The sequence below is a fragment of the Protomyctophum parallelum genome, assembly GCF_964188405.1.
Source record: "Protomyctophum parallelum genome assembly, chromosome: 7".
In the NCBI taxonomy this organism is placed as follows: domain Eukaryota; kingdom Metazoa; phylum Chordata; class Actinopteri; order Myctophiformes; family Myctophidae; genus Protomyctophum; species Protomyctophum parallelum.
Window position 1 is genome coordinate 3146340 of NC_139705.1, and position 24823 is coordinate 3171162.

Genomic DNA, 24823 nt, shown 5'->3' on the forward strand with positions numbered 1-24823 from the left:
TGTGCACAGTGGTAACCAGTGGGAACTTTGTCTTGATGTGTTTCAAGATGGGATCCATGTGTGTCCAGATTGCTGAAGCATCTTGTCTCTTTGACTCTGACACTGTGCAAAACCCTGCCTTTTCTCCCTTGGTGTAATACATTCCAGTATGTAGGGTAATCTGTGGCAGGTTTTGTCCAAAATGGCAGGATTGAATTTCAGATTGATACTTGCAGCTCCAGGATTCAGAAAAGTCTACATGTACAATGACTGTATTTTCATCACAGGTCTGGATTGTGTTTCTGTATTCCTTTGACTGATTCCGAACTGAACACACATGTGTTGTAGTTTCATCTCTCAGTTTTCCCTCGTACTGTTGGGTGAGTTCTACGAGATTGCCACTGTGCTCGACGAGTTTTGTGTTCATGTGGGTTCCACTGGCTGTTTCTTCTGGGACTCGCTCCCACTGCTTCCACTGCACAGGGATTTGGTCTTGGTCTGGGGCCAGAACTGTGTGTTTGTTTACACACCGTGTGCAGGTGCGAAGAAGGCAGGCCTCGCTTGCTGGAGAGCAACATACTAACTGAAAACTGTCTTCCAGTTTAGCCGTCTTCACTATCCCTGACGATCTTAAGGCCTCGTGCATTAAGCGTGCGTTTTCGTGATACTGGCACAAACATGTCTTCCGGTCCGATGCTTTTGGGGCTGTGACATGGAATGGCCGCAGAGCACAGAATGAGGAATAACTGAGCTTCACCGTTGGATTATCCACAAGGAAATCACAATGAAGGTTGGTCAGGTAGTCTGTCAGGATCATTCTCTGGCGCTTAACCTTCTTCCTAGTGATGGTGTCAGTTTTGTCGGTGGTCATGCGTGAAGAACTGAGGTAGAACTCCTGAACGGTCCGGGTGATACCCTGAAGGTATGTCGACTTTGTCACAGTTGTCGCTTTCCGCTCTGTCATTGACTTGTAAGTCAACCCAAATTCATGAACTTTATTGAGAAGGCGGTACTTCTTTAGAACTCTGCCAGATAAACTCACTGTTGGTGTCTGTCTTCGTGACACAGGAGTTTGTTTCTTCTTCTGAAGTTCTCTTCTCAGAACGTTGTGAAAGAGAAGCGATCTCTTGATGTTCGGATTTCTAAGTTGACTTCCTGACAGCATTTTCTCAGTTTCTGTCAGTGGGGAGTCTGGTGTTGTTGTATTTGGGGCATTTCTTTCTTCTTTTCTCTTTTTAATTCGCCATTTCTGTTTCCTCAGTTTGTTTCGCTGTTTTGTTATCTTCTGAACTTTCTTCTTTAAAGCACGTATTTCTCTTGAATGCCTTTTCCTGGTTTTACTTCTCTCCCTTTCACCTCTGTCTGGGGGCATGCCACCACGTGGCTCTGCATCACTGAGCTCTTGTGAACTCTCTGGAGGTGTGTCATTTGGTTGCAGCACTGCCTTTCGTTTTGCCCTCCTTTGATTTGCAGCTCGCCAAGCCTTTCTCCGTTTCCTTTTCTCTCTGTCTCCCACCTCACTTATTAGTTTGACTTTCTTTTCTTCAACTCTCTTCTTCCACCTCTGCCTTTCTTTCTCTTTTGCCGCCTCTTTGCTCTCTGGGTTGCTGTTAACTTTCTCTTTTCTCTTCCTTTTATATTCCTTGTTACGTTGTCTTTGCTCCTCCACTGACAGTCTTTGTTTAGCCATGTTTTCCTAAAACACAAAGTATGAATAATTTTAACTAGACACTGGGATGTGGTTTAAATGTAACATGTGTTTTATATTTGAACACTTATAGATGGTTCAAACAGATAATGTAATATAATTAATTAGGGTAAGTAAAAGCTGTATAAGAGTAGCCTACAGCTTGTCCATGCTCTACAAGTCAAAGATGTTGGGTATGCTATAAAAGACTAAAACAGTATAAATAAATAAATAAATCAGCAGGTGTATACATTTTTCCATAGGTAAAACAGTCTAATAACATTGGAATATGTAATCATGAGCATAAGTAATATTATATGTCCACAGTAGGATGTTATAGGAAGATTTTACAACTCCAGCCATTGACATTACAACTCCGGTCAATGGAAAATCGTCCGGAGTTGAAGTCTGCCGGAGATGTAAAATGTGCCCTCTTCCCTACATAAAGTAAATATTGTACATGCTAGCTCTTTGTTGTTAGCACAGTTGCTAGCTGCTTCAAGAACAAAGCTAACATATACACATTCAATCCACAGCTCATACCTAATATTATCAATATTAAGGGGGCGGAGTTGTATTGCATTAGCTGTGACATCAGTAATATCAACATTGTTTGTCTAAAATCTCAAAAAAGTAAAACTTACCTGAGCACATCTTTTACTGCTGCACCCTTCATGCACAGGTGGTGGGAAAGGGGTCCTCAGGCTTATAGCTGACCACTCTATTTACTGATTAGAACTGTTTTTTTTTTAATCATCCGGAGTTGTAAGAAACTGAGGACACAACTTTGATAGGCAGATTTCTGTATAAAATATTTTTTTAGAATTGTGTTATTTCTTGTTTAATGTGTCTTTAACTGTTCTTTTTCATTTGAAACATATATTTTCAAATTGGTGGTGTTTTTAATAGGTTTTTGGAACAGTGTGATATTGTGACCTCTTGCTGAGGACAGGTAAATTAACATGTAATCTCTATGTATAGATCATGTATTCAAGTAAATTCAACAGAAACAGTAAATACATATATACAAATACTACTATGGGTATACACATATCCCATATATTTAAATGTGTATATATATTATTTATTATACATTTCATGATTTTTAACATAAAGATCACTTTTCTATGTAGGACGTGTTTTGTCCCAATTCTCAAGAATGGGTGACATGACACAATGTAGGTATTTTGCAGACAGCAACACAGGTGTGCGTGTGTGACTGTGTGTGTGTTTTCATCATAATAATGCATCAGACCTTAGTAGGCTAGAAGCACAAATAAAAGACAATGATGAGTTCTGACACTTATTTATATGTATTTACTCTGCTTCCTGTCTTTTCCTCAGTGCGACTGTCTCAGTCTAACTCTAAACCATAAATCATAGCTGGTCTCACCACCGTCGTGTACACCTTCCCTTTCCTATCACACTTGACACTTTTCTCCACCCATTCCAACCTAGCCTGGAAACCAGCCAAAGAAAAATGCCCTGGGCGATAATTAGTCTGGCCATGCCAGACTAATTTCGGGTGTAAGGACTTATTTCTGCTATTTATTTATATATTATCTGACGGATAAAGTATTCAAACATTCTATGCATTCTCAAAGTGTTCTAGGGTTTTTCAAACATTCTATGTTTAAAGTGTGTTCTTGTTGTTGGGGAATCAGTAGACCTAGAATGCCTGTGATCATTTAATTAACTTTGTAAATTATGGGCGGCCTAAATGTGATAAATTCTCCGTTTGTACTCCCCCATTAAATGATTCCAAAGACGTGGAGTGAAATATGGTCCTCTAGTTTTAGATCCATGTGAAAGTGCTGGCACAAAACGTGTATTTAGTCAATTATCTCCTCTCTTTCAAGAGATGCACACTCTTTCTCTCCGGGCGAGGGGCAAGGAATGACCGATGGACTGGTTTTACCAATACTTCCTGTTGTTTACCGCAGACGTCATCACCAATTGACCAGGGAACACACAAAAGTTTGAGTCACACAGTGGGCAAGTGGTGTGATTAATTACCCATGTGACCCAAACATTTGTGCTTCCCTGGTCAATTGGTGATGACGTTTGTCATGATCAGAGGAAGTTTTGATAAATGAAGTCCATGCTGTCATTCCCCTTTACCCGGAGAGAAATATGTCCGTGTGCATTTCGTGAAAACACGTTTTGTGCCAGAACTTTCATATGGATATGAAACTAGAGGACAATATTTCACTCCATGTCTTTGGAATTATTTAATGGGAGAGTACAAACGGAGCATTTATCACATTTAGGCTGCACATTTTACGTCCGACCAGAAATTAAGCAGGGTGTTCTATGGCTCTGTATGTGAAATACTGTACATACTGTATGAAACAACAAGAGCCATTCTAGGGCTAGGGAATCAGCTAAACTCACACTGGGCTAATCAGTAATCACTATGCTGTATATCGTTGTGGGGCTATTATTATTATGATAGTGTTTTTGCCTATATTGATGAATGGGGGATTCAAACCTGCAACACGCTGCCAGCTGTTCTAAATGCGGGCCATTTGCATCATTATTATTATTATAGGAGTGAACGTTTTGAGCAACTTGAACAGTACAGTACGGTCAAAACCTCAAAGGTTAATGCTTGCTAAAAAAGAATATACAATGGGGGCTTGTTGTTTACACTGTGGTCCTGACCTACACTGTACTCAATTCATCAGTAATGCATATACAAAACGCATTGGAATAAAGCTCAGTAGAATCATCAGAGAACTTTCTACTTTACTGTAATGGTGTTCAATGCGTTAAAGGTAGTGTATGCTAATAGATTTCTTAGCCTATGGTAGGTGATATATTGTTTTTTCTACTTTTTTGGTCAAAACAAAACCTTTTTTTTTCAAAACGTATACCGGTATATATGTTTTCTTTTCTTTTTTCTTTTGTTGTTTAATCTGTATCCTGACTGAGGTCTCCATCCTGATTGGATAAAATTGGTACCCTGACCTCAAAATGCATTTTATGTTGTATATTAAAGAGCGGGGGAGACCCCTGTTACTGAACAAACAGTACACTGACTCTAGCAATGACAGAGTAGGCTACTATCAGACTATAATATAGTCTGATAGTAACAGTTATTTTAACAAAGGAACATCATCTACCATACCGTAGTACCTTTTAAACGTTTGTTGACGAGTTATTTCTTTTTGGTTTAGTTGAGAATAACTTCCTCTGACAGTAGCTTCTCTAAATACAGTCCCTTTAATTATTTTTATCAATTTTATCCCATGATTTTGCAACCCAGTTTTTTCACCCAGTGCCAATTATCTAATATTCTAATGTAATCCTGGGCGCTACACTTCCTCTGCCAACCTGGGGGGGGCCAGCGGACTGACCTCATGCCTCCTTCTATGCATGAGGAGTCCAAGCTGCTTCTTTTCACCTGACAGGGGAGAGTTTCCCTGGCTGGACGTAGCACGCGGAAGGAACACGTTATTCCGACCAGTTCCTTTCCCCTCCATCAGGCTGGCCAGGGGGAGGTAGTTTTAGAGACCAGGATTACTGCATGTTTTTGTGAGGGTACCTACCCTAGGGGACACGGGGAGAACATGCAAACTCCACACAGAAAGGCCCTTTCGCCAACCCCTAGTCCTTCTGACTATTGTTTATATACAATAGTCAACACATACCTGACATGCGGCTTTGCTGGAACTGTCCTGTTTACTTTAAAACGTCATTGTACTGTAGGCCTGTCACAATTGACAGACCCCCAGGAACGTGCCCAAGGGGCCGGGCCCCTTGAGTTACTGTGTGCCGGTCCCTCTACTGTACCCTCTCTACTGTACTGTACTGTACTGTACTGGCACACCCGAAATCATCATATATACAGTTAATATGTGCGTGTGTGTGTGTTAGGTTGCGCACAGGTGTGAAAAACAACCATGCTGTTTTCATGCTCATACCCAGGCAGGCAGGCAGGCTTACCCAACATCCGGGATTCCCCGGATGTTGGGTTAGTGGCAGGCCTTACTGGAGCCTATATAGTGTATATTACAAGCACTGCTGGGAGACAAACCCACACAAACAATGTACGACTATTCAGTATTTAAGTCCGACGTCATTTTGTAGTGCTACGTTACGTCCGGGTCCAAGTGGCACCAGCTCCCGTCCGCATCTCATTGTAAATTGAATATCTAAACGCGTGAATCTTTTTACAGTGACGTTATTTTTCAGAAAGGAAGCCATTGAGGGTTAAAATGGGTCTTAATGCTTCCAACTCGAGTGGAATTATTAATGTTTTGTACAAGTGTCCATGACAACAAAAATATATGATGTGGAGACAATAAAGACTATTATTATCATTATTATTGAAGGTGGCAACAGTCCATTTGATCGGTAAAATATTTCTGGGGTATATTTAGAATGTGTGCATGCTTGAGTATGTTGAATCTAGTTTGCATTATGAGGATTTATTTTACACAATAAAATAAAATGGCGATAGTATTCCATGTGGGACAGACGGCCTGTCACTGTCAGATTTGGGAGAGCAGCGCAGCTTTGTTGTTGCGAGGAAAGCGGTAAAATTAGACTTTTGTGGTTGTTTTCGTCTCAGATTTAGTCCGACGGAGCGTCACAGTATAACTCCATGGGGACACAAAAGCGACACAAAAGTAGGACCCGGAAGTATCTCAGGAGGGGGCGCTCACGTCACAGCTAAAATACTGAATGGTATTTAGCAGACACACAGCACAGGTGCAGGTTTTGGCAGGAGGTTCCCCTTACTCAGTTCTCACCCTTATGACTTTGTCGGGTGAGCGAGTACTGGAGACAAGTCTATAGCTATAGGCTTTGTCTTAGAGAAAGGTTTTCAACCTAGTCTTGAATGTGCAGAGCGTGTCAGCCCCACGGACCGAAGCCGGGAGAAGGTTCCACAGCTGAGGTGCCTGGGACCTAAACGCCCTGCCTCCTATTGTAACTTTTGATATTGTTGGGACAGTAAGCGTTTTTGCATACTGTAAACCCATTGGAATGTAAATGAATGCCTTTCAAGTTTCAGCCTTTGTATCCTACTCGTCTGGCAGGTATATCCATAGATATTAGATGGCTCAAGGCAGAATCTCTGACGTAGTTCACCCATCTTACTTCGGTACATACAATACAGTATGTTCTATGAGCACCAGTACGAGTAGGGGCGCTGTTGTGCCAGAAAAGGAGAGAGAGAGAGACAGTGCTGAACTGTTGCCTGCTAAAGAGAGAGAGAGAGAGAGAGGGGAGTTGCACCACTCGGTTCACACGGGTGTGATTTTTATATGAACGTCGTATAAAAGCATATACGTATGTGGAGTGCGGACGTCTCTGACGTTTATAAGTAACAAACCAAACCGTTTGAAAATCGGTTGGAAATTGGGCAATTTATGGTTATTTAAAAGTACATGCCCCATACTATAGTCACAATGGTATGCTGCCCCGAGGTAAGATGGCGACGCCGCTCTCCAGGAATACGGCGTATGCTTCTGACAGAATGTGGGTCACAGCTTTTGCATTTCAAGCTCCTGTTTTGTTGTTGTAAGAACTAGACAGGCAGCATTATATTAACAGGTCCGGCTGCCTTTTAGTGCTAGCCTGTAAAGTGTAAACCAGTCAAATCAGGAAAAGAAAAATCCCTGGGGAGATTGGTCCGGCCCACTATTCATAGTGAGTTTTTGTTGTGAAGTTGCAATATGTTTGTAACCGCCGCTTGTAAATAAATCCTCCACACCGAAGTGTGCTGTATGATTCTTGCTCAAATGTGAAACGATTCCAGTCATTTCAATGAAAATATTTATTGTCTTTAGTCTGTAGTTGCTGAACTATACTACATTCAAAATGTGGCACCTGGAGCCAACTACTGTGGCTTTAAACAGACGACATCAACATCAAAGTCCTTGACTTAAACCGCTCTTAAAGGACCTATAACATGAAATTCTACTTTTTCAATTGTTTGTGTGTTTTTGGGGCTCCCATATGTGTTTTCTATCCCCACAAATAACCAATTTTGAACAATCAGGCTTTCATATCATATAGGTGCTTTAATGGAAATTAAAGCTCAACTGATTTTGTCCTCATCGTGATGTCATCAATGTCTACTTTGTAAAATTCCTCCTCTTCTTCAGTCTTCAGTTCCAAATTTGCATTTCCACTTTGTTTACAATGTATTGTCCACCATTGTTGATTTTCCAAGCTGGCATGGAATGGAAACAAGCCTGGTTTTATCTAGCATCAGTATTATAATGACTCAAATATTAAATAATCTGCATATCAGCACCCCCACCACCTCAGGACATTGTGGTACTGCAGCCAAAACTGCTTTCAAACCTGATTAGGTAAATTCCCAACACCTGCTAAATCCTCCAAACCTGTATATTGATTGGAATCAATCTCCACTCACACTCCTCTCATGCAGTTACACAGACACATCCCAGGCACACTTTGGTAGGCCTATAGCCCTGTCCTGTTTGGATGACAATATTGCCTTTCCAACAGATTTTCATTAAAAAAAAAAAAAAAAAAAATTAATTTTCATAATCGATTTCGGGTCCTATCAACGATAATCGATTAATCGGACCCATCCCTAATAGACTTGGGGCTGGGTGATAAGCTCTACATGAGAAACTGATAATGCCTTGTTGACTTTTGGAGTGGCCAGTGTTATGTCATGATCAGGTGCTGCAGGCTTGCTGTAGACCTTGGCCCAGTGATGTAATCCAAGTGACTGGACTCATATTCTGAACAATACATCGTCTATTTTCATAAGCAAACTGAGAGAGAGACAACATTGCTTAGTGCGAGAACCCTGGAACACTTTGAGAATGCATAGAATGTTTGAAAAACCCTGGAACACTTTGAGAATGCATAGAAAGTTTGGATAGCACAATAGCTGGATAGCACAATAGCACAAATAAGTCCTGGTGACTACACCCGATAATTAGGCGATAATTAGTCTGGCATGGCCAGAGACTAAAATGTTACCGTCTCTGGGAGTCTCTGGGCTCATACATACTCCAGTTTTTGGTGATAGGTTATCACCGTTTTAGGTGATAGCTTATCACCTAAAACGGTGATAAGAGTTGAGGCCATCATACTCGCGGTGATGTCCTTAAGGATTGACCCCGCCTCCCCGTGGTTTACCCAACTTCTAGACCAATCAGTGAATGGGGGGTGATAGCTCCAGAGTGAAAAGACTTGTCTGATAGTAAAAACAGAGAGATGGGTCTGTGTCCGCGGTGATATAGCTGATCATCACCGCGACTGACGTAATGGTGTAGTTTTCCAACCCTTTAAAAACTACACTGCGGTGATAACCTATCACCAAAAACTGGAGTATGTATGAGCCTTAACAAAGACGGATAGGATTAAGAACAAGTGCATCCAAGGGACAGCGCATGTTAGATCTTTTGGAGATAAAGCCAGAGAGGCTGGACTGAGATTGGTATTGACATGTACACTACAGAGAAGGATAGCGAGTATTATCAGTAAAAGGATGCTGAGGTTACTTGGAAGTTGGAGCTGCCAGGCAGGAGGCCAAATAAAGAGGAGATTTATGAATGTAGTGAAAGAGGACATGAAGTAAGTTGGTGTGAGAGAAGAGGAGGCAGAGGACAGGGTGAGATGGAGGCAGATGATTGGCTGTCGCGACCCCTGAAGGGAACAGCCGCAAGGAATAGAAAAATCATTGTAGATAGCCTATTTTTGGTTATTAGTTATTTGAGTATTTGAGGTGGTCAAAATGCACTAGAATAGGAAACTATAAGATAGGTCAAAGTTTTAATCTATTCTGTGCTTTCTTCAACTGGCTTTTACTTTTTTACATATTTAGCTTGTTTATGAAACACAGTACTAGTGTGTGGGGGGGGGGGGTCTCCTTTCTGCGTTTCACAAATCGCAGATTAGGGCATTAGGCCTGACACACAAAGTTTCAGTTGTGAGATTCTATTTAGCTTTGCCTTAAGTTTAATCCATGGCATGTCTTTTCATCTGGTATGTTCTTTGAAGGTAAACGCTGTCAGGAGTGGATCAGTGTGCTCCTGTGTTTCTCTCTCATGGCATTCAACTTCATCCACCTCCTCGCCAACTTCCACCTGGGTCACGTGACCAGCATCCTGCTGGCCATCGGTGAGTACACGCGACACCGCTGGTGGAAAATCTACTTTATTTTTTTAATTTTTATGATAAAGCATCAATAATGCAAATGTATGCTAGATATACTCTGCTTGATACAAGTGGAAGTCTGCTATTCAAAATATACTTGAGTAAAAGTACAAAAGTATCGGCATCAAAATCTACTTGGAGTACCAAATGTAAATCAAAATCTAGAAAGTAATTGGTAACTCTTTCAAATAATTTCAAAAGGTTTTCAAATGTCTTTTGTCGAGTACAATATTTGCCTCTGAGATGTAGTGGAGTAGAAGTAAAAGTATTGAAAAATGGAAATGACTCCAGTGCAGTTCAAGCACCTACATATTTTACTTCATTGCAAGTAAAGTACATTGTGTACAAATTCACACTACAGTATGATCCCGAGTGCGCACTCGGGACCACTTGGCAGATGGTAGTGTGGTAGTGTGAATGTTGCGTACCGTTCCTCGGAGTGGATCACCCGACCATTCCCAGGGACCACATGGAGATAAGGAAAGGAAAGGTACTATGTTTACCCAGGGTACCTGGACTAAGCTCAAGAACTTGTTTACAGCCATGCCCTGCTCATAGAACATTTCATGGTAGAGGACGTTCAATGCCTTGTCCAAGGGCAATTTTAACGTGCCGGTCCGGAGATACGAACTATAGCGACCTTCCGATATCAAGACCGCTCCGCAAACCGTTTGGCAAACCGCTGCCTCAAGGTAGTCTCAGGGCCGATTGAAGTGTACTCGGGTACGGATCGATGCAATGTCAAAGTTGAATATAGTGTACCCGCGTACGGAAGAATCAAGGCCAATGTGAATCATGGCCAGTGTGGGGGACCAGGCAATCGGGAACAGTTTTAATCAAACGGAAGCGTGAACCCGAGTGTGAATGTACTTCGTTGTTTCCCCAAACAGTGGGTCAAGCACTCGTCACTTATATTTATTTAGGCCTATATTTCCCCGATGTTCATTGCCGAGGATGAATTCAATCATTGATTGCCAATAATGTATTCGTCGTGGCCCATTTCATTCTATAATAACATCCTGTTTGTGTTTCGTTATGTCTCTTCCAGTGACGGGAATCCTCACGGCAGACTTCCTGTCGGGCCTGGTGCACTGGGGGGCCGATTCGTGGGGCTCTGTGGACCTGCCAGTGTTTGGGAAGGTACACGCAAACACAAAACCACTCACCTATTTGACTGGAAACCATGCAGTGGCGTGCACAGATAAGACACTAGGGGGTGCTAGAGCACCCCCTTCCCTTTTGGCAATGTTCTCTTAAAAAAAAAAAAAATTGTGGACCATGGTGACATTGATCAATTCTTGATAAAAAGTTAAAAACGCTTCTACTATATTATTTAGGCCCCCACAATCTAAAGCTATGTTTCTATGGGCCGATTCATACTCCTATTCTAGTGCCGAATAAAAGTCGGTTCGGCGCTGTAGAGCCTACAATTTGACGTCATTTGAGGTTCGGGGGGGCAGGTACCGTCCTAAAGTCGGCTCTTCGGTGCTACTGAAAATTTCTGACGAGCCGAAATCATTTCGGCACTACAGTGCAGAAACAGCGGTAAAATAGGAGTATGAATCGGCTCTAAGTCAGTGGTTCTTCGATTAAAAGAAAATAGCAGACCTACAAGCTCGTGGCGCGCCACTCGGTGGCGCGCTATGAGCTTGTAGATCTGCTATTTTTCAATAGCTAAAGCATACCATAATGCTAGCACCAAAATGGGTTACCGCCCCAAAATGGGTTACGGCAACCAGCCGGTTCCACGCGCTGCACAAGGTGCCCTTTTTTTTTCATTTGAGCACCTGCCCCTCTAAATGTCTGTGCACGCCACTGAAACCATTTGTAGAATAGAGCCAATGTGTCCATTGATTAAAGTTCCTATAGTCACTCTGACTGACTTCTGTCATTTGGAGTCCCATCAAAGTCAGCATGTCTTCTATGGTAGCGTTTCATACACCGGAAATAGTAATAATCTAAAATACTACAAATATCATAATTAGTGTGGTTGCAACCAGACTATTGTTATTGTAAATAAGCTTTGCCGCACTACTCCTCCCACAGTTTTTGCTGCGCACACACTCGAGGGAATCGTGTGCTTGTATTTTGCTAAGAGATCCGTTGTATAGTTTAATTGATATTAATTAATTAGTTCTCCATAGACTTACAATGGGAAGATCGAAGACTAATTATTAAGGTTCAAATTTAAGTATTTGTTTCCCTCGGGGACCATAAGCCGAGCGCCATATTTAGAAGACTTGGGGGCGAGGTTCATAATAATTATGAAAATTAATTGAAAATGAATTACATCAGTCGGCCTCATGGTGGCGCTATAACAGCCCACTTTATGCTTTTTCCTATAACTCTTGAACCGTAAGTTGTAAAATCTATATGTATTTTTCCATGGATTCCTTGGGTCATGATTTTGTCCAAATCTTTCAAGAATTGGTACACATAATCTCCGGACCTATCCGTTTAAATCACCACCGGCCAAATTTTGATAGTGCGTATTGTTCGGCCGTAATCGGCTTCCGAAGTTAGTGGGAGGGGCCTATTTTACAAAAAATGCCACAAATCATGAACCAAAGGTCCAATCCACCCCGAATTTGAATCAGATGTCGCGGATGGTTTACTCAACTAAGAGCAAAAAGCAATTATATTTTCACCCATAGGGGGCACCGCAAATGCAAAAAGTGTAACCGTTTGTTGCAGAAAAATGTTTTTTGGGAGGCAAAATTTGTCGGAGGGGCCTAAATAATCGATCGCGGCAACCACACTTATCAATTTTTCCAAAATTGCGACATTTCTAGTTGTACATATGATATTATGCTAATCGTTTATGAAACACGGCACTCGTGACTATGGGGGGGGGACTCCTTTCACTCTTGTTTCACAAATCACATTTTAAGACTGGGTCTGAGATTTACTTGCCAAATACTTTTTTCTCGCCACTGACTCAGAAGGCATTTGTAGAATGTGCCTCAGGTCTTAAGGCGTTAACGGGCAACGTGTTCCCCATGCATGCATGCAGGCCTTCATCAGACCCTTCAGGGAGCATCACATCGACCCCACGGCCATCACTCGCCACGACTTCATCGAGACCAACGGCGACAACTGCATGTTGACCATCGTGCCTCTGGCAAGCATGGCCTTCAACTTCCTGGTCCTCTCCCCCGGTGAGAGACGGCAATTGAAAAATAGCAGACCTACAAGCTCATATCGCGCCACCGAGTGGCGCGATACGAGCTTGTAGGTCTGCTATTTTTTGAAAAATCGAAGAACGACTGACATTTTTTGAATCTGATCTCAGGTCAGAATGGGTTAATCAGACCAGTGTGTGTCCAGTGGAAAACTCGTATGAATCTGATCTCAGGTCAGAATGGGTTAAACATTTTGTGTGTTTTAACTTTTTTTTTGGTAAAATAACACCCTACTTTGGTCATAGTACAGAGTCACACAAAACCATTTGCCTATCTTGCCTATGTATAAACACGGCCCTGCCGCCGGGCTCTGTACTAGGCCGTCCTGTTTCAGCTCTGAACTCAATATCTCCGTAGCCGATTTACAAGAAAATCTGCTGTTTCGAAATGTTGGCCACTCTGAACAGACGCTCGGGATCATGTGTTTTTAAAAGTCTTATTCATTTTGGCAGCTCAAAAAACATGTTCCTTGCGGTGTGCACACAGCCCCTCATATCAATAGGTTTGCTGAGTATTTAAAAAAAATTACAATAGTGTATTGTATAAAGATAATGCCGCTTTATAGCTTTATAATATAGCTTTGCAGGATTCAACGAGTCTAACGAGTTAGACAAGTTTTAGCCAAAAGGCTCAGGCTGCCAAAAATGAGTTAAGCAAGTTTGTGAAATCCTTTATAATACAGAAAAACACAATAAATATTTAACTAAAAACAATCACTCTTCCCCAGGGGGGGCAGTCAGACAGATATTTTGTGAAGCCACTAAGGAAATCGGGACATCCTGAAAGTTCATATAATGGCCTGTTGTGGCGCTGTCATTGGGCGCAAAAAAAACCCCCATATCCCCATAGAGGCCCATGTATTTGGGCCCAACTTCACCTAGACTGTATTACCTTAATAAACATGGTCATGAATACTTTCTGCTTCCAGTCACTAGTTTAAAGTCTCATTTCTCATGTCATAATATTCTTTTTGGAAAATTATGGTCCCATTTATTAAAAGAATGACAATAAAGTCGCGTATGTTCTGAGGGGCGTGGCTACCGTTACAGTCTATGAACGGGAGCCACCCCCCGTTCGAGTCAAAATAAAAACCAACTAAGAAGAAGGGGGGGGGGGGGGGGGGGGAGTCACACCTCGTTGTCTGGGCCAGCCAATGGGCCAGCTGGTCCAGCCGATTTTACAATACAAGGACTGACTGGCTTCATCTTACGTCCATATCAGACCCGGCGAACGCTTTGTCCATATTTTCTTTTACAGTCTTATGCTCTTCCCCCCCTCCCCCCAACCACTCATCTCCTTGTCTCTATTTATTTTTTATTTTTTAGCGGAGGTCTACCGCAACTACCCGTGGTACTGCTACCTGTTCGCCGTGGCCATCTTCGTGACGCTGACCAACCAGATCCACAAGTGGTCGCACACCTACTCCGGGCTGCCTCGCTGGGTGGTCCTGCTCCAGGACCTTCACGTCATCCTGCCTCGCAAGCACCACCGTGTCCACCACGTGTCCCCGCATGAGACCTACTTCTGCATCACTACAGGTTTACATGTCATTATTGTTATTAAACCCATTCTGACCTGAGATCAGATTCACACGAGGTTTCCACTGGACACACACTGGGTCTGATCAACCCATTCTGACCTGAGATCAGATTAAAAAAAATGTCAGTCGTTCTTCGATTTTTCAAAAAAAATAGCAGACCTACAAGCTCGTATTGCGCCACTCGGTGGCGCGATATGAGCTTGTAGATCTGCTATTTTTCAATAGCTAAAGCATAACATGATGCCGACACCAAAATGGGTGCCCGGTCAGAATGGGTTAAACCCATTTTGGGGGCGGGAACCCCCTTTTGGTGCTTTAAGCTATTGTTATACTATAAAATAGCAGATCTACAAGCTCTGCACCGAGTGCCGCTCTACGAGCTTGTAGGTCTGCTATTTATTTATTTTTATCATGAAAATGTGGCGCAAATCTTTGGATATATTCTTTCTGAGCAAACGTTTTTAACTAAAATCTTTGCTTCTGGGGGGGTCTCTGGAACAACATATTTTCAGATGGGGGTTGGCGCCCAAATACACATAATTCTGGGGGTCCTTGACATGAAATATTGAGCACCACTGATACAGAAACATGGGTATTTCAGAAAACTGTCAGAATTTAGAAGACATTTTTTAAGTTCGACATCATGCCTAAAATGGGTTAACACAACATGAGACCTGCTTCTGCATCACTACAGGTTATATACATTATTGACACATTATGACCTGACGCCGATTCTACATTTTTGTGAAAAATGTATGTTGCTATAAGAGTTTAGCTGGAGCGTAAAAAAATTCAGGTCAAGGACCCCCAAAATGATATGTATTTGGCCACGCATTTTGAACTTGTCGAAGTTCTATTTAAAGAATTGTTTTGAAAATCAATAATTTTTTCATTTACGAAAAAGTTTAAGAACTACCGTACTGTTTTCAGAAGGCATTTGCAGAATCAGACTAACACACTATTACTGCAGTGGGACCAATAAGGAGCTGGTGTAGAAAATTAGACGCGACTTCACTTGAGCTGATCTCGTTGACTGTTGTGTTGCCAGGTTGGCTGAACTACCCCCTGGAGAGGCTGGGCTTCTGGCGGAGCGTGGAGGACCTGATCCAGAGTGTGACCGGAGAGAAGCCCCGCTCCGATGACCTGAACTGGGCTCAGAAGGTCAAGTAACCCTCCCCGCAAGGCCTTCAGCAGTACCTCACACTACTACTGTCTCTCTTCTGTCTGCTCGCTAATCTTAACAGGCAGACAAACTTTATCCAACACGTTGCCAAAGCTTTTTACGTCCCGCAGCAAGCAGCACACGTTCTCTGCTTTTTCTTTTGAAGAGTACTTGATGGGAATTGTTCATGGCAAACAAGCGGAGATCTTCGTTTTAAATGGCAGAATCTCTTCAAATTCCCTTGACGTCGAGTTCCGATACTTTGTTGTAACCTTAACAGAACTCACCGCTGTCAGAATGTGTGGACAGACAGACAGACCGACACCACTGCTAATTGGAGAAGAGATTTTAAATATTTTTTTGGAAAACCGCAAACGGTGCAACAAATTTACTTGAAAAAGACAAGAAAAAAACTCACTTGCTTTGCTGCGTTTATTTTCTCCAAAGCCAAATAAAGTTACATATTTTTCAGAGACAATGACAATGCGCCTATTAATCTTTGCCAGTAACTGCTGGCTTAATAAACGAATACATTTATACATGACAAAAAGAAGTGTGGATTAAAGTACTTAGGGCTCGGCCGATCATTCTGAATATCTTAATTCAGAATAGTTAAGCCTTGTCTTAGTTAAGCCAGGTCTCACTTGAAAATGAGGTCTTGAAACCTCAATCAGGTTTTCCTGGTTAAATGACGGTTGCATACATTTATGAGAAAATTGCAATTTTAGAGTTTCATAACGGGTTTTATTTTGTACTATTTTCAATGTTAACTAAATGCTTGGACAAAATAATATTCAGGGCAAGTTGTTTCTCGCATCTGGCTTCTTTGCATTTTATCTACAGAAAAATAAGAAAATAAATAAATAAACTATATTTTGACAGACGGCTTATAGAAAGATTTTGGCCAAATAATATCTACTTGTAATTTGTATGTTTTGGTGATGTAGGCTAATTGGTTTAGCCCTCAGATTATTGTGTATAGCACTGTGGTTTGGCCATCACGCTACTGCATAGTTTCTCAAAAAACATTAACATTTCAAGGACGCCACACATAACCCTCTTCACAGGTCAATTTGGTTCCATTCTTCAGAGTTGCATATCTGTAAACTTTACAGTGTAAAAGCATCCATTTGGTTCCTAATTATTTAGCTGGGGACCCCCTGGAACCCACTCAAGGACCCCTGTGGGGTCCCCGGACTGACCCCACTTTGAGAACCACTGCTCTACTGGGTAAACGGGTGGTTTGTGTTTATTGTCGCAGCAGCAGCCTTACGTACCACAGATGCAGTAATTGTGTGTTATCTCTTGTTTGCTTGTTTGTTTGCATTAGCAGCACACTTTTGTAATGTTCTTGTGGATGTCATTGCTAACTACCGGTAACTAGGATTTGTGTCGATATGAATCATATCTGCTACGTGCCATTTACACACCGCTTTTTTGTAAAGTTTAGGATTACGTTTTTAGCACATTGAGTAATATTGCCAAAGTGCAACATTAATGCCTTGACAAGTGTACTTGTTATTCATGAGGGCTGGTAGTAAGTAAAGAGTAGTAATTTAATCGAGAACTAAAGATGCATAACGTTAAAAGTTATTTCATGCTTTAGTCATTAATTCGTAAATGTAATATAATGCCCTCAACAATATGTCTTATATCAGAAGTTAAAGTTGGATTAGCCGTCGGCCCGTCGCGCCTTTTTCTCTGTACTGCTTGATTTGCAAAGGACGCAAATATTAGCATGCAAACAATTGCATGACAACGTTTTTAAAAATGTCATTTATATGGGCTTAGCAGCATGTAATGCATGCACACAGCTGGGCATGTTGGCTTGTTTAGCAGAAATAGCAAAAATATTCACTCACCGACTTTCCTTAAGTTGAATTTATACTCTGTAGTACAATGGGGCTAGTTGGTGTTGCTAGATTTTGCGAAAGAAATGAGCAACCTAGGTTTACGAAAACTAGTCCAAAAGAAGCGGCCTACAACAAAACCACTTTTAACCTATATACATCAGCTATAGATCTTCTATTTTCAAAAACATCTTGGAGGGAGTATTTTTTTATCATTTCCCCTGTTCCTGTCTAAAAGAAACCCCCAAAACTACACTTTAAAAACAAGCCACTGCTATGCCCTATTCTGTTTGGTCACATCACTCATTTGACCAAAATGCTCTCCAGATGTAACGGCCAAAAGGTTATTTTAAATTCAAAGAACATGGAACTCTACTAAAGAACCTGGGTGTTGGATCTTCTACTGGGTTTTCAATTCAAATTAGCTCATTAATGACATAAAGGGGTTTATTTTCAAACCAAAAATCCCTTTATGTTCTACTTTGCAAGTTTGCCCAGCACTAAGAAAAGTAGAGTATTGTGAAAGATGGTTAGTTTGCCATGTGTGCTAGTTTAAATTGATGCATGTTAATGGCTGATCAGCTCATGCACAATAATATTTGAGGCTTGCATATTGCTTTCTTGCTGTCCATTTATCCAGTTTTACTTTATAAGAATGTTGGTATCTGTTAAATGCACTTGAACATTTGTGAGTTTTGTTTTAGGAGAGGAGAGCACTTAATTTTTGTATCATTATGGCCTTATGATGCCCTGCTTATGTAAAATGCTTTCTTTGGGTTAGTTGAATTGCTGCAATGTAAGGTCTGAATTAATTTGATCTAAATGCTTTTTACATGACAATGGTTAGAAAGTTGTAATACGACATACCTTCAATAGTTTGGAAATGAGGAAAACTTGACATTTATTTCAGGAGTAATGTTGGTGTAGATATTTGTCATAATACTTCCTTTTAACGTCTTCTCTGTAATGTAAAGGAGCGTTGAGTTGTTTACTGCTGTGCTGAAGAGATTACGTTGTTCATTTTCCATCCCTGATTTTTGTTGGGCTGTGTAATAATGTTAACATTATTCATTAAAATGACGTACTGTAGCACCTATATTTTGCCATAGTGCAACAAACTAGTAGGTTATCGAGAGAGGATGTTTTAGTTTGTCTTGCTTCGAGACAAATTCTTTTAAGGGTGGGGACATGTGAATTTAAAGGGTTTACTTCAGTTGAATTGACACTCCATAAAGAAAAGAGATGTGTTGCCCAATGGAACTAGTTGTATAAAATGGGACGCATACTCAAGTTTTTAGGTAATAACCTAACCACACACTTAGTAGTCTTATCTTTCTAAATCAAGCTTCTTTGCCTGGAACTACAGTTATGCATAGAGCCTGTAGTCTGCAAATTATAAAAGCAGATGTATAGAGCCTATAGTCTGCAAATTATAAAAAAACATTGTTGGTGTAATGTACATACTGTGCAGTGATCCATTCCTAGACTTTTATTACTGCCTTATATGCTCCTTATTCCTACATTTTATTGCTAATCTTGCTAGCAATCTTTGGAACTATTTGACTTATTAAATTGTCCTATTACTTGCCATGTAATTTGTAAGGCAGGTGTTATGGATGTCGTTGGTATGACGGTGGTGATGGTTATGTAAGGTGGTTAGGTATGATGATAACGGTTATGTGTAATGGTTAGGAAGGACTTTTAGATGTCATAAAACAATACCTTGATGCCTTTTTGTTGTCTTCCATCCGGGAGGCTTTATAATGTGTATACAATGCTATTTATAATTACGCTAAATAAAAGGTTCAATAACATCCATGTGTTTTTCTTTACTAACTCCCGTCTGTCTTACAAATGAACATGAGGCAAAACTTTAAAACAATTTTTGATGTACAAAATTGACTGTTTATATTTGATGTTTGATATTTTATGTTGTAAATATTTGTGATATTAATTGCCTGCATGTAATCAGGATTATGTAAACGGTGTAAAAAAAAAAAGATTGATGGTTTATTGATGGTTTATTGATTCTTCCTAAATAAGTAACGATAATCGGCCAAGATTCTGTTTGGAAAATGTGTTTTAGATTAGATCATAGTTTCATTGTCAAAATACAACCACCCCCATATAAATTGCATTGTATTAACATCTACCATACAGATGACAAAATTACATTTTATTCATGAAAAGAAAATTTTGGCTATATACAGTAGTGCCGCTTTAACACTATTGAACCACACACTCCCAAGCAAAACATATTTGTACTACAGTCACTGATTAAAGTGCTATCAAAGCTCAAACTTGGAGACGACCCACGCTTCTTTGCTTCTGTCTCAGCCATGGGATACTGTCTTAGAGAAGAGTGGATGACAATATTATCACACGCAAAGATGAAATGACCTATACCTAGGTTCCATCCTGGAGGAAAATATTTCCGGTGATGAAATGGTACAAGGTTTCTTCGACTATGCATGCACCTCATTGTACCACAGCACCTCTAAGGCCCTTTAAACAAGACCTCCCCCCCAAAAGACTGGTCTTGGCCTCATTCCCCGAACCCACCTCACCCCTGCCCATTTTGACAGGCTGGAATGGCTTAGGGTTGACGACGGAGTTCAGCATCTTGCAATGGGTCTGGTCCACAAGATTCGCTACACCACCAAGATACCCATGTACCTGTCTAAATACGTCCTTAATGTCAACGCAGTCCACACCCACAACACCAGAGGGAGTTCAGCAAACCGTGCAACCCAGATTCGGCACAAACGGGGACTAAATTAATTTTGCTCCTATGCCACCGAAATGTGGAACGCCCTACCAACAGCCATTAAGACATGATGGGAATCCCTTGACTCCGACAAAACTGCTCTCAAAGGGCACCTCCGGACCTTCAATCAATCAATCAATCAATCAATCAATCAATCAATCAGTGGGCACTGGGCACATAAACATTGTGGGCACCTAGGTCTAGCCTATGCTTTGGAAATGGGAAATAATGTAAAGTATGCATTATATGAACATCACTATCACACCTTTTTATTTTGTTATAGTTTTGTAGCATTTTCAAATTATGTATATTTTACCAAACCGCATACATATATACATATATATATGGAGAGAGAGAGAGAGAGTTTAGGTGCCCACTCTTTATTTTTATTTTTACACATTTAAAAATCACATTATTCTGACCCAATCCTGCAGAATTCCTACCCTACATCCACTGATGTGAAGGATTTAGTACATACATGAGCAACTGGGCCCAGGGCCAACATGCAGCCCACCTTCACTTAAAATGAAGTCAATCAAAGAACAAGATTTTTGGGCAGTATTTCCATTCTAATGCAGCCCTTTGGCTGACTCTGACCGGCACCGTGAAAGGTCACTTGGAAAATATATCGTACTTCCTATAATTTTTGCTGGTAAAATTAATAAATACATTTTTTGTAAGGCAACCTCACTTTTTCATTGCCTAAATAAGTTAACATATTCTCTTACCAGCTTGTCAAAACAATGCCATTTACTGCTTTTTATATAGAAATAAAATGAATAGTATGCTGAATTGAATTCAGCCTTTTGACCCGACCATCCACAATATTTACTATTTCTCATTTGGCCCCTTGGAAAGAATAATTGTCCACCCCAGCACCCCTGCTCAGCCTCTAGCTCACTCTCATGGGCAACATGAGAGTGATGGGGTTTATAGCAGTGGTTCTCAAAGTCGGGTCCATGGGTCCAAATGTTTTACTACTTTTTTTCCTTAGCACAAAACATTTTTGAGATGATTGATTGATTGATTGATTGAAATATTTATTAACAGTTTGTAGAATTTACAGTACATTTTAAGCACAAACTCAATACAAAGACTGTCAACTGTGAGTGGACGACCCAATTAAGCATTACACTTGTTTACAACAGGGTCCACATTGTTCAATTCATCAAAACATTTAAAGACATACAGACATTTAGAGACATACAAATAGACATTTCTATGTAGCTAAAGTACAGAACAGGAATTCATCATATGGGAAGCAAAAAAGGGAAAAGATACAATATACAGTGAGGGAAAATGGGGGGGGGGGGTGGGGGGATTCAGATTTTACAGAGGCCAGTTTCGAATTGCAGCCATCCGTAGGTGCCCTTTGAGAGCGGTTTTGAAGGAGTCAAGGGATTCACATGTCTTAATGACTGTTGGTAGGGTGTTCCACATTTTGGTGGCATAGGAGCGAAAATAATTTAGTCCCTTGTTTGTGCCGAATCTGGGTTGTACATGGTTTGTTGCACTCCCTCTGGTGTTGTGGGTGTGGACTTCGTTTACATTAAGGAAGTATTTAGACAGGTACATGGGTATCTTGGTGGTGTATCGAATCTTGTGGACCAGACCCATTGCAAGATGCTGTACTCTGTCGTCGACCCTAAGCCATCCCAGCCTGTCAAAGTGGGCAGGGGTGAGGTGGGTTCGGGGGGTGAGGCCAAGTAGGAGCCTGACCAGTTTGTTTTGGGAGGTCTGGACTGGAGCCTTGTTTTAAGGGCCTTTGAGGTGCTGTGGTACCAAGAGGTGGATGCATAGTCAAAGAAACCTTGTACGAGGGCTCCTGTTAAGGTCTTCAAGGTGTTTTTGCTGACCAGTGAGGAGATCCTGTAAAGGAATCTTGTTCTTTGATTGACTTTTTTGATTACGTTGGTGGCCATTTTATCACCGGAAAGATTGGCCTCCAGGATGGAACCTAGGTAGGTAATTTCATCTTTTCGTGTGATAATATTGTCACCCACTCTAACCAAGAAGCCATCTGCCTTGCTGAGTTTACTATTTGATCCGAAGAGGATGGATTCAGTTTTTCCCAGGTGTAAGGATAGTTTGTTATCAGCGAGCCAGGTGCAGATTCTACCGAGTTCAGAGCTGAGGGTCTTTTCAACCTGCAGTTTGTTCCTGTCCGAGACCAGCAGTGCTGAGTCATCTGCGAACAGGAACAAGTTGCAGTCACAAGCTGAAGTCATGTCGTTAACATAAATTAGGAACAGTAAATGGGGGTCCACAGTCGAATACAGATCATTTTGGGGGTCGATAAGTACCCAAGATCTGCGATTTTCAAAATAATTTTAAACATTTGAAAACTTGTCTGAAATAGGACATTCTGCATATTGAGTACTTTCTACTAAGTTTAAGTACATTTTACATACTTTTACTTGCAAGTCCATTTTGATTCCCAAACTTTTACTTTCTACATTACATGAGGCATATTGATACTTTTACTTAATTAAAGGACCACTTCACCACTTTTCAACCTACCTTCATATAATTGGTCGTCACTAATGTTCATAATAAAATGCCACAATTCTTTTCTACTTTTTTTCCCCTCTAGTCTGTGTCTCATGGGAGGGCTGTGGGCAGTTCAGAAACCCGTCCACCAGTGACATCATCGATTAGGAATTCAAGCTAATAGAAACGGCAGGCTTTCTATTCCTGAAAAATTGCAATACGATAATGGAAGCCATCATTCTCACGATAATAAAAATCTAAATATATATTTTTTAATCTTGTTTTAAAAAAATATATGTGTGTGACGTTGCTGAACTGCCCACAGCCCTCTAATGAGAGTATGAGACACAGACTGAGTAGGATTATAATGTGGCATTTTATCATGATCATTTAATAGTGAGGACCAATTATATGAAGTTGAAAAGTGGTTAAATGTGGTCCTTTAAGTATAAATACTTTAATTTTAAATTTTTCACCACTGTCTGTGGCGGCTGTGGCCCCCTCCCCTCCATTCTACATTTTGATGAATTGAACAATGTGGACCCTGTTGTAAACAAGTGTAATGCTTAATTGGGTCGTCCACTCACAGTTAAAATGTACTGTACATTCTACAAACTGTTAATAAATATTTCAATCAATCAATCAATCAATCAATTCATGATCAAAGTTGCCCAGTGCCCACCCGGCACCCACCCCCTGATTTAAGGAGACGAGGAGGCACTGAGGCAGCAGACTAGGACACTAGAACACTAGGAAAGGGCTCACTCACACAAGAGAGAGACGCGACCGCGCGCGTCACCGACCACGAGCGTTCTATTGTAAAATAAAACGGCGTGCGCGCGCACGTCGCCACTAAGCGACAAGATGGCGGTCGCCGCCGGATCAGGTAAAGCAAGACCGAGATAAATAAACTGTTATCGCGTTAAATACACAGTGAAATGCTATTATAATGTGATATAACTGCACGCCGTCACAGCACGGGCTCCTTTGGGAGCCGTTGTTGCGACGTTGCGGTGTTAAAATGCAACAAAGTATTCGTAATGCCGAACAGTTTGGATGTGGCTTGTTGAGACACAAGAGAGAAGCAGCTTCTTGTTCCGAGTCGTAACGTAAAACCTGTCGTTTTTTGGACGTTAAGAGCTCGCTTAATGAGCAATTAAATTAATAATTAGCACTATTGCTAATATGTTATGTTAATGTAAATAATGCTAGTTCACGCCAGGGGTGTGCGACGTGTGTGTGTGTGCTAGCATTCGAGCTAGCTTTAGCTAGCTAGCTGCATGTAGGCGTTGTTGCGTTTATACTTCGCCGTACGACGACGCGACCCTCGCGACGACAAAAAAAATGTCGCACGACACTAATGACGTAATTTTCGAACGCTAAAACTAGAAAACGCGTGAACGCACGCGGTCGTTCGGTCGCGTTTATTGGCGTCATTTTTTGGGGCGTTGAAAAAAAGTGCGTCACTTTTTGACCCAGAAGAAGCAGAAGTAGATCAGCATAAATCATAAGCATCGCTGTCCCGTGACGTCTATAATAATAAAAACATCCTGTCGGCGTCGCTTGCCGAATATATGTTGTATAATGTACGTCGCTGACAAGGGCCATCCACTGTTCGGCAGGCGACACACTCGTCCTAAACCAGGGTGTGTAAAAATGTGTTTTAAATGAATCACACACCGACACCCAATGTTCTTCACTGCAGTGGCAACAAGAGTGATGCAATATTTTAGAACTATATAATCCTGGCACTTTATATACCAGCTTTGAACATATGGACCCCAGCTTGGGCATTATTTGATACAAGTCTTCATCTCAATCTGTAAAATCAGTTCAGAGTTTATTTTACTCAGTGTACAAAATGTACTCTCAGAGTTACAGACCTGTAAGGATCCATTTGGACCCCTGGGTGTCCCAACCGGACCCCACATTGAGATAAAAGCCTTGTCATTACCAACATACTTTGACTCGACTTATCATCAATTTGTGGAAATGAGGACGAGAGGGGAAAGCTG

General features: G+C 41.2%; 1 protein-coding gene and 1 long non-coding RNA gene across 4 annotated transcripts in view; one reads left to right on the plus strand and one right to left on the minus strand.

Moving 5' to 3' along the window:
- LOC310862217 (ubiquitin-conjugating enzyme E2 variant 1) overlaps positions 1-24823 on the plus strand; it is a 199878-nt gene that overhangs the window by 3215 nt on the left and 171840 nt on the right. Inside the window, exons 2-6 of one of the 3 annotated variants that reach the window (XR_014569540.1) lie at positions 9662-9781; positions 10866-10957; positions 12831-12975; positions 14325-14537; positions 15588-16328. Coding sequence is in view for 2 of the 3 variants with exons in the window: in XM_083769990.1 (XP_083626116.1) it covers positions 9662-9781; positions 10866-10957; positions 12831-12975; positions 14325-14537 (570 nt within the window). In the remaining variant the exon portion in view is untranslated. Of the gene's footprint in view, positions 1-9661; positions 9782-10865; positions 10958-12830; positions 12976-14324; positions 14538-15587; positions 16329-23583; positions 23695-24823 lie in introns of those variants that run through there. The other 2 variants (XM_083769990.1, XM_083769989.1) reach the window with 2 other exon arrangements.
- LOC310862222 lies at positions 16321-19349 on the minus strand. Its single transcript, XR_014569541.1, has 3 exons — positions 17717-19349; positions 16810-17680; positions 16321-16760 (listed from the first exon to the last, which is right to left on the minus strand). It is a non-coding gene; the product is annotated as an uncharacterized lncRNA (long non-coding RNA).